The sequence below is a fragment of the Sinocyclocheilus grahami genome, unplaced genomic scaffold, assembly GCF_001515645.1.
Source record: "Sinocyclocheilus grahami isolate Dianchi unplaced genomic scaffold, SAMN03320097.WGS_v1.1 scaffold270.1, whole genome shotgun sequence".
In the NCBI taxonomy this organism is placed as follows: domain Eukaryota; kingdom Metazoa; phylum Chordata; class Actinopteri; order Cypriniformes; family Cyprinidae; genus Sinocyclocheilus; species Sinocyclocheilus grahami.
Window position 1 is genome coordinate 1,079,656 of NW_015505449.1, and position 18,384 is coordinate 1,098,039.

Below are 18,384 nucleotides of genomic sequence, written 5' to 3' on the forward strand. Positions count from 1 at the left end.
CGTTTCAGAAAGGCGGGGCATAGAGGAGAAACAATAATGTACAGTATGTGGAAAATAATGTGTTTTTTTAACCTTAAACCGCAAAAACACATTTCATTACACCAAATACACAAAATAATGTTCTTTTTAGCAACATCATATGACCCCTTTAATGAAAAAACAGTTGTTCATTGCTAGATTATGTTAATTCACAGTGCATTAACTAATGTTAACAAGCACAACTTTAGATTTTAATAATGCATTAGTAAATGTTGGAATTAACATTAACTAAGATCAATAAATGCTGTAGAACTATTGTTCATGCTTAGTTCATGTTAACAAAAGTAGTTAACTAATGTTAACTAATGAATCTTATTGTAAAGTGTTACCAGATCATCAATTTTAAGGCATAATATCACTGCCAGAGATCAAACTCACTTGTGGCCCCGATGCCGAGTTGTAAAGTGCTGCGGTCTTTGGTCAGTCCGTTGGTTTTGGGGCTGGCTGTAGGGGCGACCGTTGCCACTGCTCTGGGCGGCCTCTTCCCGGGTACCTTTACTGTCGTCCGCAGCAAATCAATTTCTTTACCGTGGACGTTCTGCATGTAGTCCTGAAAAATGAAACATGACATTGTGTAGTTTTAGATCTAGGCCGGGAAAAATGTAAACATGTTTGACACACTGTGAACGAGATTAAGGCTGTAAAAGATGTAAAACAATTTTCCAAAATTAAACATTTCAGCTTCCAATTCAATTCAATTTAATGATAGCTTTCTTAATGAGTAGGAACAAGACTATTTTAGTAAAACAATTTTGGACGAATGCACACTACTCTGAAAAAAACTGGTGTAGAAATGGCCAGCAAATTTCAAGAAATGGCAAGTAACATTGAATTAAGCATTACATTTAGAAAAAATTTAATAGCATTTTCTTGTAAAAGTACTCCAATAATTGAAAAATTATTTTTTACAGCGTACCTGAGCCTACAATTGTCATAAAAATCACTTGGTTCCAGTATTGTTCCAGTAACTCCAATTGATATTTTCTAGTATTTAAGTCTATTCTAAAATGCAAGTATTTCAGTTCTAGATTTTAAGTATATTGTAATATTTCTAGTATAATTTTTTGAAATTATAGACTTAAGCGAACTTAAGACATATTTTCAATATTTTGAAAATGAATTACACTCAACAGTAGACTTCATTGAGATATTTTTTCGAAGATTACTGGATTACGTTTTACAAGAAAATTCTATTTGACTATTTTCTAAAATACTTTCTACTTCAAAAGTTCATTTAATTGTCAATGTGCTACTTAATAGGCCTTTTTTTGTAATCATTTGTGAAATTTACTAGCAATTTCTGAGTGAAAATTGTTTCTAAATCAACTTTTATCATCCACTGCTTAATTTCCATTTGCATCAAATGAAACACGCCACCAATTTTAACTAAAGTTTACATGAACAAACAACGCACCGATGCAGCGCATCTATAACCTATCTAAGAAACTTTTTAGAGGTCTTGTAAAACGAACACAGTGGCTTTGGACAATCAAAACAGCACCAGGCACACACAATCTATTTCACCTGCTTCCACGCTGCCGCAGATTAGCAAAATTAGCATTAATGACTGTGCTCAGACTGTGTTCCCATTTAAATCGGGCTATTCCATTTTCATGGGAGTTTGCAAAGCGCAAATGGGCTAAGCCGAGGTGCAAATCACCCTGCTCAGCACAAAAGAGGCGAGCAGAGATTTCGGCCTCGGAAGTCTCCCGCCAACTCCTCTTCACTTTTATTGCGCCCCATAAAGCACTAATTTCTTCAAAAGCCTCAGTACTAATTACCCAGTGAGCGCTCTCATTCCATTTTATTGCTGGAATTAACAGCCAGTTTGAGGCGCAGAAAGCTATTAAGATGTGTGATTAAGCCATATTCAATTAGTTTCTACAAACAATTTAATTGATGTAGCAGACAGAATTAACAGAAGGGGATTGTGGGATAGCTCGGCTGGCTGCGGCGCAAAATTAAACCATCTTTTCTGTCTCTCTCTCTCCCCGTCTTTCTCGTTGAGCTAAACGAGTGGTCCACAGGTGTCCAAACCCAAACGTCTCTAACGATTATGACGCCCGTGGCATCGTGTGCCTATTACACACATCGCTGGCATGAGATGTGCATTATATCGCTAATAAACATGCGGTTGATGTGAGAGACGTGAGTTTGGCCAAGATATTAATTTCGGTCATAGTCCGTGGAGGCCGCTAAACTTGTCTCGTGTACCGTGTCTCGCACGGTCAAGGTACGCCGCTTCTCGAGTGGATCTTAATTAGGAGGCCCTTATTAATTACTAACCTATGTTAAAAGCGTAGGAGAAACACGAGAACGAAGATAGGCGTGAGCGAGACGTATGCAAATGAGGGGGAACGGTGGAAAAGGGCCGTGTGAGAAAGCCAGAGAACCAGAGGCAGGGGATTTTCGGAGGTATTAAGAGCACGCGGGGGTTCTGACAGAGATGAATGTTCCCGCGGCGACTGCCGTAAGAAACGTGCGCTGCCGTAGCAACCGGAGAGCAGCTGACCTGTCCGGCTCTCGTCTGTATTATTGGAAACCTAGAAAATGCATAAGAAATAGCAAAGAGTCTCTTATACTGAATCTAAACTGTTTCAAATGGGAGTCATTCAAATTAAATTTCATTAAAACATGCTAGACAACCCCATCGATACGTCCCGTCCAAACGTACGGTTATGTCAACGTCATAATCGATTTCATGGTGTGTTTTTTTTTACTGGAATGTGAGGTCTGATTTGTGAACACTTCACTTTTTATGCAAAAGTGTTCAAAGGAATCAAAGTGTTTGTAGATAACTTGACGCTAAAGGAAATCAGATGTTAAAAGAACTTTAGGAGAACATCAGAGGAACATTCTCCACACCTAAATCCAACATTCTGTTTATATGAAGTAAACTTTCCTGGCTAACCAAGACAGAACCTTAGATATACTGTATATATATTATTTTCATAACTTTTACAAAATCCAAAACAAACAATAGGCCTAACTCATAACAAACAGAGAGAGAGAGAGAGAGAGAGAGAGAAAAACTTCATATAATCAACAATCTGTGCAGTATATAAAATGAAAAGCAAGAGAGTAGGAAGTCAATTTTAGGAACATTCTGAGAACAAAACTAGTTTTCTTAAAATGATCTGGAATCCATAAATTACTGTTAATTAACTGTAATAATTCTTAATGAATTATATTAAGAATTTGGTTAAAATGGCAAGTAACACATTGAATTAAGGGTTACATTTAGAAAAACAGAAACAGTATTTTCTTGCAAAAGTTTCTCCAATAATTGAAAAATAATTTTTTACAGTCTACCTGAACCAACATGACCAAATGTCATAAAAATAATTTGATTTCAGTATTATTTAGTTACTGACTCACTGAATGTTTTGGGGAAATAAAGTATTTCATATATAGTATTTAAGTCTATTCTAGCATGTAAGTATTTAAGTGCTAGTATTTAAACATATTCTAAAAAAATGTTTGTGAACTTGAAACATTTTTAATATTCTGAAAATGACAAACAAAAATATTTTTGATTATTATTATTATAAATTATTTTTGAAGTTGTAAATATAGCAAAGATTACTGGATTACATTTTACAAGAAAATGCTATTTCAGTCTTTTCTAAAAATTCACGTTTCATTCAATGTGTTACTTGCCTATTCTTTGTAATTATTTGTGAAATTTACTAGCATTTTCTGAGTGAAAAGGATGGTTAATAGGTAAACGTGTGACGCCAAACTGGTATGCATGAATTTACACCAAACATAAATCAGTGAATCATTTATTTGAACTGGCTGACTGAACTGATTCAGCAATATGAATCAGACTTCTGATCTCTAACAGCAGAGCAGGTGACATACTCACATGTAAACTGGGATGGTACGTGAGCAGACCGTTGTCACACAATGTGACGTATTTCTTCTTCCACTCCTTATTAAGTGACTTCCCACTTCTTTTTAACAAAATCCCCTGTTCAAGACAAAAACAATCAGTTATGAGAAGATTTCAAATCAGAAAACATTCACAATAGTCTGAATAAACGACCAGCTGGGGCATTTTATGAAGAAACACTTTAAAGATCAGTATAAAGGAGGATCAGATGTCAAGACACTGTCATAAAGTAGAGCAGAAGTTTCCCCATACAGCACCGTGAAGCTTCATGTTCATTCACACACACTCATTTGCATTCAATTAAGGCTTATTTATACAGTGTAGATTTTCAGTCAATTTTCACATTGTTAAAACAAAACAATGCATCCCTATAGAACTCATCCCGCTGAACATTTGCAGTCAAACGGATGTTTTGTTTTACTTTTAGTATGTTTCGCTCACGTTTGTTCATGTGATTTCTTCAGTGACTCGCATCAGTTTATTATGCCATTCTTATATTGGTTTAGCAAACGATTCATCCAAAATGACAAATTAGAAATAATACAAAAAAAGTACAAAAAGCAGCCAGAAAAAAAAAAAACATTAGAAATGTATAAACTAATAATTAATTAAATTAATAAACATACAGAATAATATTTTCATACATATAATATATGTATGAAAATATTATTCTGTTTGTTTATTAATTTGATGGTTCTATAAAAGGTATCTTGTTATGGCAAAAAGATGCTGAATGAAATTAATTTAAAATATGTTTTCAAAACTAGGAGTGACAAAAGGGTGAAAGATTGTTTTTAGCAGGTTATTTGGAAACAATGTAATGTTTTTTTCTGGCTGCTATGCGGTTGTTCTTTTTGTTTTAATAATATATATATGATTATTTCTAATATATATATATATATGTATATTTTTTCCATGTAAGCTCCCCACAAAACTTTTCACACTTTTCACTCCGTTTTGAAAACATAAATAATATAAAAATACATAATATATAAAATACTTATATATTTGAAAACATATTAAAAATAAAAAAGTAATTACATTCTGCATCTTTATGCCATAACAAGCTACTTTTGATAGAACTGTCAAGTTAATAACGTACAAAAAAATTAATTTACATAAATAATTTACATAATATTTTTTATAATACATATATTTTACTTACAGTATTATATTATATTATAAAATTCAGAGCAATCAATTCAACCATATGATATTTCTAAACAAAACAATTTTATTTCAGATAGGTGGGACAAATAAAGTACATATAAAACTTTGCTTTGTGACATTATTATCCCACCCTCTGATCTCTGACATCAGCGATTTCTGGTCCAAGACAAGTAAGTTTAAGGAAAAAATTCCAGCCCAGAACCACTTTTCCATTGGTGAAGAAGAATGGGTTTGGCACCGGCTCCGTGTTTGTGCTCATGAAGGCCTGTGAGGGGCTCATATCAGTGCTGTGGGGGGAGAGCAGAGGCTAAATCCAATTTGTGCACGGACTCGGTGTGTATTCTTTCACCTGTCAGACCTCTGCGAGCACGAGGATTAGAGCCTGTGATCCCCAGCTCTTCAAAAGCTTCCAGCCTCTGTCCTGTCCCCTGCTCAAGGCCTCACCATCAATCTCCCGCTGTTCTTTTAAAAAAACACTCACTGAGCACTTATCCCCTAAAGTCCAGCCAGGACAAACACTCCCCGGCCAAGACTGGAAGTGCACAGAGGTGTTCAGGGGTGGGCGGCAGGGAGCAAAGGGGGGTTTGGGTGGCCTGTTTTGGCTTAATTAGGGGATTAGGGAAGATTCCTGTGCTCTTTACCACTTCCTGTTGGGAGTGAGAGAGTAGGAGGGCTCTGATGTGTTAACCGGCCAGCCCCGACCCTGAAGGGGACTAATCCACATGAAGAATACACTACTTGCTAAACATCAGGTGCTGACCCGGGGTCAACTGGGTATCATGGTGTTTACCCCACAATCAAGTCCTAATCCTCTCCTCGCCTAGATCTGATCTCTTCACGGATATTCTCTCTCCTCAATACAGCTCCATCAACTCAACCGCCCTAGAAATACTACTGAAAACCTGTTGACACTTAAGAGTCTCTCAAAAGGACTTTGTACATTACTTTGTAACATATATGTTTTTTTGCATTTGGATAAAAGCGTCAGTCAAATGCTCAAAATGAAATAAAATCAAATATGTAAAGAACAGCTTGTTATATATAATTATATATTTATTTATTTTTATATTATTACATTCACATAAGCTCAAACAGTAAATAAAATAAAAGAGCAAAGAAAGTGTTAAAAAACCCAACTTAAACAGTAAGTAAAATAATAAAAAATATATTATGTAAAATAAAATAAAATATAAAATAAAAATGATACATAAAAAAATTAAGTAAGCAGTCACAGCCATCTTCTAATTTATTTATTAATTTCTCCAGCTCTGACTGATTGAATAATCCTGTAGAAACACTGTAAAGAAAGATGTGGTTGAGTGCTTTGGTCAAACTTGTCTTCTTGCCTGTATTTGGTGGCCACAATATATCATGAACATTATGCTGGAAATGTAATTTTTTGAAGCAGCAGCCATCTGTTAGCTGAACTGGTCTTTCATTATTTGTTCAATAATGCCTGTGTATCTACAGCAGTGCTATTGGTTTGCCAATCAAATAACTGAAATGGCCAGCCGGGTGACCTCTTCTGGCAACGGCCTCTGTGTTTGTACATGAACGTCACAGTAGTCACATCTGTTTCGAACAGTCATGGATGCATAAACATGATCGGTGAAATCACACCCCACAGTGCTGAAACAGATCGATGCTAAAGCAGAGAAATATGAACGTCTAGCAGCAATAAAAAAAAACAGGGTTGATTTGTGGAACTTGACAAATGACCTCTATGTACTTCGATAATTCAGATATTAAAACAATATTTTTTAAATCATTAAAACACATGTTCAACCTATTCCTTACAAAAAGAATCATTATAAAAAAGTGCTAATATGTTTTTGAAGGCGATGATGGTAATACCAAAGTATTATTTGAAGGTTGCACTAAGTGTCATAAATCTAAATATCAGAAATCAAAATAAAGTGCCATATTGCCATCTGATATCATCAGTGTACAATGATATCAGATTTTTTGTGCAAGGGATATATTATTACAGTAAATCATTTTTTAAGAATTTCAGTAAAATAAAAAAACAATCATATATTTATAACTTAATAAATTCATATTTTTAAATAATTATACATAATTGTAGTGTTGTGTTGTATTACCTTGATGTAAATAAATGAATTGCATTACAGTAAATTTTGAGTGTAAAATAAATAAAAAATGTAAATAAATTGCATTACAGTAATATGAGGAAAACAATTATAGAAAATTTGAAGCAAGTAAATTGCATTACAGTAAATTCAGAGTATAAAATATGATAAATTACAATAAATTGTTAATATAAAATAATAAATAAAATATGATTATAAATTGCAAATTGCATTGAGCATAAAATAATCGAAATTTCGATGTAAATAAATAAATAGCATTACAGTAACTTTTGAATTAAAAAAATAAACAATTGAATGTAAATAAATTGGATTACAAATATAATGAATAAAATATTAGAAAGAAAAAAATAAAAGAAAAAATAGAGAACAATTTATGTAAATAAACTGCATAACATAAAATTGAGTAAAAAAATATTAGAAATTTTGATGTAAATTAAATTTAGAGTATAAAATGAATTGATGTTAAAACTTGTATTACAGTAAAATAAGTATTAAACTGCATTACGGTATAATAACATTCACCCTAATGCCAACCAAAAGGTAGTTATTTACCAAGATGAATATACAAACGCCTTATTTAATGCCCACACACCTGTCTGTCCTCTATCTGCTAAACCTACAGAGACACAGACAGCGACCCCTCTCATCCTGCAGCTCAAACAGACACGTCTATCATCAGGATGGCCTCCGTTCTGTGGTCGGCGGAGGAGGAAAGAAAGAGGAACTTACTGGGATTAAACACAAAAGCCTTCTGTTGACAGTCTCCCTGTGTCACCCCTGAGCTATCACTGCTATTGTTGTCCTTATTTACCATTTTTACTGATTGGGAGGGGTGTGGGGGGGTCCACAGTGTGTAATTTGCCCAGTGGGAGGTAATTATACTCCCATGGCACTTTGATCTTCCTGACTGTGCATTTGACTGGCCAGGGAATCAGCTCCATTGAAAGGTATGCCAGCATGGTCAGCGTCCCCCCTCTCCTTTACTCTCTCTGTGACTCTCCACTACAGACACACGGATTACAATGACGGCTCTTAAAGGGATAATCTTTAAAGCTGAAGTGTAATTGATGTACAATGGAGGTAAAGTTGAGGTTGACTGAGAGGATACAGACGTGTGATATGTTAACTGTGAGAGGGACGCACGCGTCACCCCCGTCATCTTAATGCTATGATCCATATACACCTGACTGCTCATTCACTTTTCAGTAAGAAAAAAAAAATGAAATTGAGATTCATTTACTTTTCAGATCTTTAATTTATAATAAAACTGCCTCATGCAAACTGCAGTCCAGTTACTTGTATAAAATGTATGTGTGCATTTTTTTCTCAGAGCACACAACAGAAACTGATTTCTGAATTACGCTTGACTGCATTAAATCACAAAATTCATTTAACAACAAACTACTTTTGTAAACTGTTCTAAACTGTAAACTTTTTTCAAAACTACTATATGTAAAATATTTGTAAACTAGTTTTGTAAACTACTTATAAACTACCTTATTTGTAAACTACTATCTGGAAACTATTTCCAAACGACTTCTAAACTAGTTTATTTATATAATATTACTTGGAAATGATTTCTAAACTACTTTTGTAAATAATTTTTGTTTAAACTAACTTATATGTAAACATCCCTAAACTACTACATGGCAATAATTTCTTCAATAAACTACTACTATTAACTACTTTAATTTGGAAACTATTTAAACGACCTTTGTAAAGTAATTCTAAACTATTTTATTTAAAAACAATTTCGAAACTACTTTGAAATGATTATTTGTAAACTACTTCTAAACTAGTTTTGTAAACGAGTTCTGAACTATCTTGAAAAATTACCATTTGAAAACTATTTCTGAAGAACTACTATTTGGAAGCTACTTCTAAACAATTTTATTTGGAAACTATTTCTAAACTACTATATGAAAATTGTTTTTAAATTACTTTTATAAAGTTCTTCTAAACTACCTGATTTGTAAACTACTATTTGTAAACCACTTCTAAACTACTATATTGAAACAATTTCTAAATTAATTTTATAAACTGATTCTAAACTACTTAATTTTTAAACTACTATATAGAAACTATTGCTAAATATACTTGGAAAAACTCTTTTGTATGTAAGACTTTAAAACTCTTTTGTATGTAAATTACTGCGTGCAACCGGATTTGCTTAAAGTCAGAGGTTGCATGTGACGCTTGTCATGGGGATGATGTCTGTTCAATGTGACAATGCTAATCTCTGGCAGAGGTTAAAGGTTAAGGCTAGGGTTAATTTGAAAATTGAATCAGAGGCTCAAAAAAGAACAAATGAATGGACAACTCTACTAAAGAAAAATAAATATTTGACAGCTACTCCGTCAATAACTACTGCTAATTACCAAGATCAATCCTTTCAAAACCACATTAGCTCTTTCTGACGTCAGGCGGGGTATTTCGATAAACAGAATTCAATTTCTGTTCAAACCCATACAATAAAAAAAACTGACTAATGTAGAATGTAAAAATGTTTAGACATTTCTTTTTCCTGAATGTTAAAGGTTGCCAAAAGTTTCTGTACATTATTTAAAAAACCCAGTTCTAAATCATATTCAATCATGATAAATATATATATATAGATAAATAGATAGAGACACACACACAAATAAATAAATAAATATATATATATATTAGCACTGTCAAACAATTAATTGCGATTAATCGCATCCAAAATAAAAGTTTTTGTTTACATAATGTGTGTTTTGTGTATATTTATTATGTATATATAAATACACACACATGCATGTATATATTTAAGAAAGATGTTATGTTTATGTATTAAATACATATTTATATAATATAAAATATAAATATATAAATGTAAATATTTTCTAAAGATTTCCTAACATGTAAGTTCATGGACATTCAAACACATCATGAGAAGAGCAAGCCAAAGACTGAATACCAATTTCTTATAATGTTGCAATTGATTCACAAAAAAGATTTTGGAGCAAAGAGTAAGTTGCCAAATAATTGTGATATGCATTACACAAATATAATTTGAATATACATAATATAATTATAATAATATACATATAATTCAGCATTCTGCATACCAACTACCACCATTACTGACAACAGGTTCAACAGAATAAGCAAACAAAGTTAAACTGTGTTACACTGACATCTGTTGGTCGCACAAAGAAACTGACTGAGAAAGCCTAAAACAATCAAGTCCATAATTTCAAAGTCTTTAAAAAGTGTGCATGCTCTTTTAGTGCTGACACACACACACACACACACACACACACACACAACTCATATATACACACAAAATCACTACTTAGGATATTGACTAATCCTCATAAACGATATACAGTCCTACCCTATAACAGTGTACTTACCTCATATAATGAGTGTACGAATGTGGTGACGTACCTGTTTGATGGGTATGGCCCTTCCACTCCCTATACTGTCAGTTTTACTCTCAATGCTCTTTGTCTGATCACTGGCTTTCCGTGACTGCAAAGAAACAAGACAAGATGTCAGTGCAAAGAACAAACTGGGAACACACGTGGAGGTGGGGAGGGTGTGTGTGTGTCTGTGAGTTGTGCCTTAACTCTAGTGTGTGTGCATGTAAAGTGAAGTGAGTGTTGGTGTGTGTTGTGGGGGACAACATAAAATCGCAAGAAAAAGGCTCAAATAAACGCGCGCAAGCAGAACGGTGCAAACATACAGCAGCACACTGAACGTGCAGTATATATAAATATATATTTACACAGACCAGGACAGACACACAGAACAAAACGACAACGGAAAAGATCAAGTTCGACCAATAACGAAACACAGGAAGTCAGAACTAAACCCCCCAAGAGCTCTTTTGTGATCTTTGGCACCTCTCTGTGGCTTTACCAACCACAGACGCAAGTCAGTCCAACCACAGTAAGATTCAAACAATACAAGAACATTAAATGCAGCTTTATACACAAATGTGAGAGAGGTTAGCAGAGGGGAAACAAGAAGAAATGAATACGGTGCATCTTTTCCCACAGCTTCCACCTGTTAAAACATCGGATGAACAAGTCAGGCGAGAATAAAAAAGATTCAGAATTAGGGTTAGATTCACAAACATTTCAAACAAAGCAAAATCAAGGGAAAGAAGGTTAGGGAATTAATTTATACATCATTTCAGCTCTGGATTTCAAGACGTCCTTTGCTTTTCAGTGGCTAGAAATGGCATTAGGGAAAGAATAAACGCTAAACAATGAATTCTCTCATACAAAACGACCCACAATGCAACATGAATGAGCATTCATACCCGACAGACAACATTATGGTCTCATACGAATCAACATGTGGCGCTCATTCGCAAATGGAGAGAAATAGATAAAGATTCATGATCGACTCAAATAAACTAGGCTAATGAGTATTTTTCAACAGTTTATTTTTTTCGTTTGGATATATACAGACACCATACAAATCAAGTCACAGGTTTACGTGGAAATAGGCAGAGCCACACATTGCAGTTCCCACAAGAGAGAGTTTGACTAAAGAGGCGCTGTTTCATATATCTCATATATGTATAGAATATACTTTCTATAGAATACCATTGGAAATCAAATTCAATACAAGATATACGGCAGTCTATATTTGTCCAATATTAAATTATATAAAAAAATGAAACAGTGTGCAATGCATCGAACAGTTCATCTCAGCACATCGTCATGAAATAAAAAAAAATGAATAAGCAAAAACAATTAAACAAAAGAACAAAATAATGGCTCTGGGTCACAAATAGATACTACATTCATACAAGTCGGTGCATTTCCGTCACGCTTCTCTACGTCTATGAAGGCCTTCATATCGTTCAGACTTCACACCGAGCGAGGAAACCGCATCCGGGCGTCGCCACGGCAACTGCATCAACTAAACGAGCAGCTTTATAAATGCATCACAACGCAATGTGACGTCTCAGGGCATCATGTGACATCAGTTTCACGGTTAAATGGTGGTCAGCATATCGGTCGGCACGAACAAGTAAGCTATGTCATCCGGATTCACATCTTTTTATTGTTGAGGGATCCGTCGCTATGCCGACCGTGCAGCATCAGGACCTCGACTAGCATCACATTCCAGTATGACGTGGTTTACAAAGCCGCGGTCTTGTTAATAAAGATGACACGGGAGCCACGGGGTGCGGTTTGTGGCGTTCGGTGTGAAGTGTGACCAGCTAAACTAACCCATCAGACACAGAACTCAAAGGAAAGACAGGCAAAACAGGAAAATAAATAGGAAGAATAAAAAGAGAATATCTTGGCAAAGTGTTCGGAATTACCGCAAAAGTTCTGTCCGTTTGAGTTACAAAGTATCCTTTCCATTAAATTTTGGACGTTGTTGATGGCTATTGTCCGGGTTTGTTCAGTGCATGATGAACATTTAGCAATAAAATGACTGATTAAGATTCAGTTCAATGTGTTCAGGTAACGCAAGTTCGAAATCTGTCTTTTTCTGTCCAACCAAATGTCCTTTACACTCAACCATGGCTGCCAAGGGGCAAGTGTCCAAGAAAGCCATGGTGATACCCACGATGCAATGCGGGCTATTAGGGGGAATAAAGCAGCGCTTGTTTGCTAGTCCTCACTGAGGACCCCCTCCCATAATGCATTGCGGTCGTACCACCACCACCATCAAGGGCTCGTCTAATTGAGGAGAAGCTGGAAAGCCCTTTTAGTTGAAGAAAGGTTGGAAACAGAAGAACAAATCTGGAAATATCGACAAAAACAGTTCAACACTTTGGTCACGGGAAGAGTGGACAGAGGGGGGGGGGGGGGGGAAGCAATGGATTGCAAAATAAATGCGTAGACATCTAGATTGGGAGATGATGGCGGATGTAGTATGATTATTGGCTTTTTACAGGGCAAAATAGTGATGATGTGTCGAGAAAATAATGACATAAAATAAACCCCTTCCCTCTTCCTGTTCACTCACAGAATGAAAAATAAACAGACGCCACATTAGACCGATGACAAAAATATCTGAATGGTCATTTTAAGTATCATGGAAGCACTGTGCTTAGTTTCCTGTCCTCTGCTGACATCTAGTGGCAAAGACACACACTTATGAAATGATATTAATGTGAGAATGTTATGAATTATGAGGTGACAGGAAATATTACTAAATCGGCAAACTGTTGGTTTAATATTATTCAATAATTACATGAGCTTTAGTTTTACATTTTTAAAAAGTAACTATTATTTTTTATAATATCTTTAACAAAATATTTAATTATGGCTTTCTTTAAAATGTAAATATTTTATTTTTAATTTAGTCTGGGACAAAATTATTTGTTACTGATTGCAAACAAAAAAATCCTAAATTTTTAATTCAGTCTTACCTTATTTTATTGACACTGGTATTTTTATTTATATATATATATATATATATATATAAAATTTTCTTTCTTTGTAGGTGACCGTCCAAATTTATACCCTTTACTCTACTAGGTAACAAATTTACTCTTTCACTATGACCAAAAAGACTATGATTATAAGGCCACTCTTGACTTGGAACAAAAATATAATATCTAACATAAATTTTATGTATATGACTTCGAAAAAAGCTGCCGAAAACTCTGGTGATCAGCTAGCAAACACAAAACAAAGGCTTTCCTCATTTTTGCATGCTATTTCTGAAAATTTAGCTCAGAGTGGCTGTTACGATCCAATTGCCAATGAGATGATTGGTTAGAGATGTCATCGTAAGGGGAAATTAGTAACCGATCCAGATCTCCCGGCCATCTTCTGAACGTCGTAGAGAAGCTGTGTGGCCCCTCCCTCCTTGGTCTGGCTCCTCCCACTCTCCCTCCCCACCCTCACCCCTGTTCCCGCCCACACTGTAAGTCCGGCTCCTCAGAAAGTCATGAGTTGAAACTCCCGTTCGCTCTGCCACTCGGAAACCCAGACGGGGTAGGTGGCGTGCTTCGGCTCCGTTATGCGTACCGGCAGAGCGTCGTGTCTCGCGTGGATGGGGTTAGACACGACCTAGCAGGGAGGGAGGGAGAAAGAGGACAGGGGAAGCTAGCATAAGAGCCGCCACTGCCACAGCCAATCACCTTGCAGGATCCTTCTGATTGGAGGGGGGGGGGGGGGTTGGGGGGGCGGTGATTGGCTGAATGGATAAAGGTGGATCTTGATTGGTTAGATTGGAGATGGTGGTGTTGCTAGTACAGTGTGTGTGGCACTGCATCTCTCTCTGTCTGGCTCCAGCGGAAAGACACGCTAGGTGAATGTCTGTTAAAGAAGAGAAGGGGGCGGGGCTTGCTAGGGAATTTTGCTGATTGACACAGTGAAATTAGGAAGGGCACAGGGAAAACATCAGTATCGGGGAGGGCAGGTATTCAAATCCAGAGAAGATAAAAAGCTAAGTTCTCTTGGTGTAAAGCTTTTCAATTTACAGTGTATAAAGGACGAGGCAAATCAAAATGGTGGAAAAATTAGCGTAAATCCAAGCATCTTTCCTTTTCCTAAACATATCTCGTCATTTTAATGCTTGCCTCCCTGCATTTACTGAAATATGTAGCTATAAAAAGCATGTGGTCATGTGCTTCAGTGGTAGCAGAGGCTGGAGGGATTCGGTTACACTTAGCTCTGGACCTCCCTCTTGTGGTCAGAGCTGGCATTAAACTCTCTGGCTTTGCCCTCCACTGCCCTGGGTTTGAGGGGAAGGGGGTGATGAGACCTAAGGGCAGATCCACTCACTGCAGACCTAGAAACAGCTTCTCTCTAGCTCACTGGCCGTCTGAAAGCAGCAGGGGCTGCTGGGAGATCTGCAGTCAGGGGAAGTCCAGCACTCTCAGTAGTGGGAGTGCGTGGTGCTCTGCATTAGCTGCCTCATACTTACTGTGAAGATGTTGGAGCGCCGTTTGGACTGCTTGCGGATGGGCGTGGGAGTGTTGGAGGCGGCCACCGTCTCGATGCGCATTTCCCTCTGGCTTATGCTGGGGGTGGAGGGAACGGAGGACGAGTAATCGCTAAACGCGCCTCCTCCATTAGCAGCCTGAAACAAACAGAGAGGGAATGGGGATAGATAGATAGATAGATAGATTTTGGGGAAAGCAATTAAGAATAGGAAAGAAGCAAGAGAGATATAGTGAACACAACACTATCAGCATGATTTTCTGGATTTTGACAGGCAGCACACTTTATATGGTTTATTATAGTTCATAAAGGCCTATTCTTCCATCCCAATTCTCATGTTTGTACTATGTATATAAATATGGTGATATGAAAGCACATTTGAGTGTGCACTAAGTCTTGATACTTTGTTGCATACTATGAGTGTTTGTTAGTACCATGATAAACCTTTTATTGCATTAAATATCATAGCTACTACAATTATTGTTTCTGTTGTAAAACTATAATAAACTTTAAACCCGGATGATTGTAACCACTCTAAGTCTGCTTTGGGAAAGCTAGCGTGTCTCCGACATAGTGATAACACTCGTTGCCTTCTCTAGTGCAGCTCAACCAGGTCTCGTCCCATTCGTCGATATTTGTGATATCACAAATCCCAGAAAATATGCGTTGTAGTCCAAACGAGTCGTTCGTTGTAGTTTTTAAAAAATGTTTTCTGTTAAATAAAATATCTCCTTTTGAAGTGGACTTTGAGCTTTGTAACTTTGCAGTTCTTTTTTTATGCTCAAACAGCAACATTACAGACTAACTAAAGTTGAAAAAGTGAAAAAGCATAATAGGACCCCTTTAAGTAAAAATAACTGTTTTGGTGGAAAATATGGTAACATTTTCAGAATTGAAATATCAATATACAGGTTTTGGCTGAGTGAGGCTGATCCTAGATCAGCACAAACACCCCAGACTCACCTGATTGATGTGTACAGAGGGGATGGACGCGGCCGGGACCGACGAGTGGCTGGGAGAGTTGGGCAGAGATTTACACGGACCAATCGAAAGCTGCTGTTTTTTCCTCAGCGCCACCACTTTCTGAGCAACTGCAATCACACATCAGAAATATTACAACTATGAAATCCACGCATTAAAAATATTAAAAGTGACAGTAAAGACATTTATAACGTTACAAAAGATTTCAGTTTCAAACAAATGCTGTTCTTTTGAACTTTCCATTCATCAAAGAACCCTGAATGTATCATGGTTTCTATAAAAAAAAAAACGACATACCAAGAAATTACATTTTACATTTACAGAAATAGATTTCATAATTTTACTCTATTTCTAGACTTTTGAACTATAGTGTAACGTATGCAAGTATCTCTTGTACACTGAATTAAGAAAAAATTATGAACTGTATATATTAGTTTGACTTAAAAATATAAAATTGAATTAAAAAATAATAAATTAAAATATAAAAAAATATATATATATAAAATATAAAAAAACTATTATAAAAAATGTTTATAAATATTGTAAAAATAAAAGCAATTTAACATGTTTCGCACAGCTTGTCTAGATACTAGCAGTTTTGTTGTTTTAGTCCTGCATATAACGAACTACAGTATATGCATATGGGAACAATTAATAATTTAGCTGTCTATTAATAACCTATAATGTCTCAAAGCCACTGATTTGCAGTAAATGTGACTACACGCATAAACAAGACTACAAATTAATTTATTTGCAAACATAATTCATAAAGGGCGATACATTTACATTCAGTGCTTATTATTATGGTAGGGAGATGGAGATGTTCATTACTTATGTACAGTAAGTTAAAATTTTTCAGTTCTAATTCGATTGTAATGACGCACATAAGGTTTCTTCCACAGCTGTGAAATGTTTTCGTGCAGATTTACTGCATAAAACTGGAAACCCTGGAGACTTGCAGTGTGCCTACAGCCATTTAACAAGTGACTCAACACTATTTTTTTCGCAAAAACAAAGAAAAGAAAGAAACTAAGAGGAAGACTAAACGAAAGAACCAGCAAAGTCGAGATGATGTTGATCCGTCTGTGTTTTCAAAGAGTCGAACGGCTCACCGTCTCCAGATAACAAGCGCATCTTTGTCTTTTAATTATTTCGAATGCAGCCCGAGGAGGCAATTACACGCAGGAGAAAACAGCAACCGTCAACACTCTGGCAATAAAGGCAGGGACGAGAGAAATCCATCCTGACAACTATGATATCGGACAGCGCGGAGGAACCTGCAACACTGCAGAGCAATAAAGCTGCTGGAATTATCACTGGCAGAAAAGTTTCACTCGAAATCCCCATTCCCACAACACAGGAAGCCAGTCCTCATCCCCGGCTGAAAGCTGCCGTGAGAACCATCAGACTATAATTACACTGAGCCGCAGCAAAATGTGAAAATAGGGCCACCCTGAAATGGGCCCCACGGGGTAAGTACAGCGGTTCATCTTGACACGGCCCCGCGTCCCGCTCTATGCTGGGGGAATGAGGACTAGGTGACACATTTGTGGAATATTTTAGCTTGAAATAAACAAAGTTTAAGTTGAAGAACTAAAATTACTAAAACTGAAATAAAAATAAATGGCTAAATAGAAGCTAAATAAAATGGCAATAGCATGTAATAAAATGACAAAGTAAATTCAAATAAAAAATGTAAAAAGAAATGTTGCTATCGAAATATGAATAAATACTGTAATAGCATATAAATAATTGCTTTCCAGTGTTATTTTAGTATCACTGAGATATAGTTTTTATTAATATTTTCAATCAGTTTTTATTTTTATATATTTTCTGTTTTGATTTTAATATTAGTTAAATTTGTTGTAATTTTGTTGTGTGCGTTTTGTAATTTTCAGTCGATATTGTAAACATTTGAAAAAAAAACTTCTCTCTCTCTCTCACTAAAACAAAACCTTTTTTTTTTTTAATTGAAAACAAATATCTCATTTACAATAATGTAGACACAATGTACTGCTAGAATTTTGGCTATAGCACTCAATTCTTTCTTCAGTACAAAAATGTGCATTATAGGAGCTAAAAAAATGTCTAAATCATCCCTTTAGCATTTATATCAAATCAATGAAATCAATACAAAATACATCAAATACAATCCTTTAGTTAACCTTTCAATACTTAAATTTACTGGCTTGATTTGATGATAAAACTGGACATAACTTAATCAGAAAAGGTTTGTAAGTGATTTTATCATACTAGACTCATGTTAAGACATATTAGGTTTGCTCTATGGTGATAC

The 18,384-nt window shown here is 35.7% G+C and overlaps 1 protein-coding gene across 1 annotated transcript in view; it reads right to left on the minus strand.

Moving 5' to 3' along the window:
- The window catches only part of LOC107599726 (arf-GAP with GTPase, ANK repeat and PH domain-containing protein 3-like), an 87,390-nt gene that overhangs the window by 57,682 nt on the left and 11,324 nt on the right, over positions 1-18,384 (minus strand). The window contains exons 4-8 of the mRNA XM_016291409.1: positions 16,071-16,198; positions 15,091-15,246; positions 10,630-10,713; positions 3,908-4,012; positions 418-589 (exon numbers count right to left, since the gene is read on the minus strand). Coding sequence (XP_016146895.1) covers positions 418-589; positions 3,908-4,012; positions 10,630-10,713; positions 15,091-15,246; positions 16,071-16,198 — 645 coding nt within the window. The remainder of the gene's footprint in view (positions 1-417; positions 590-3,907; positions 4,013-10,629; positions 10,714-15,090; positions 15,247-16,070; positions 16,199-18,384) is intronic.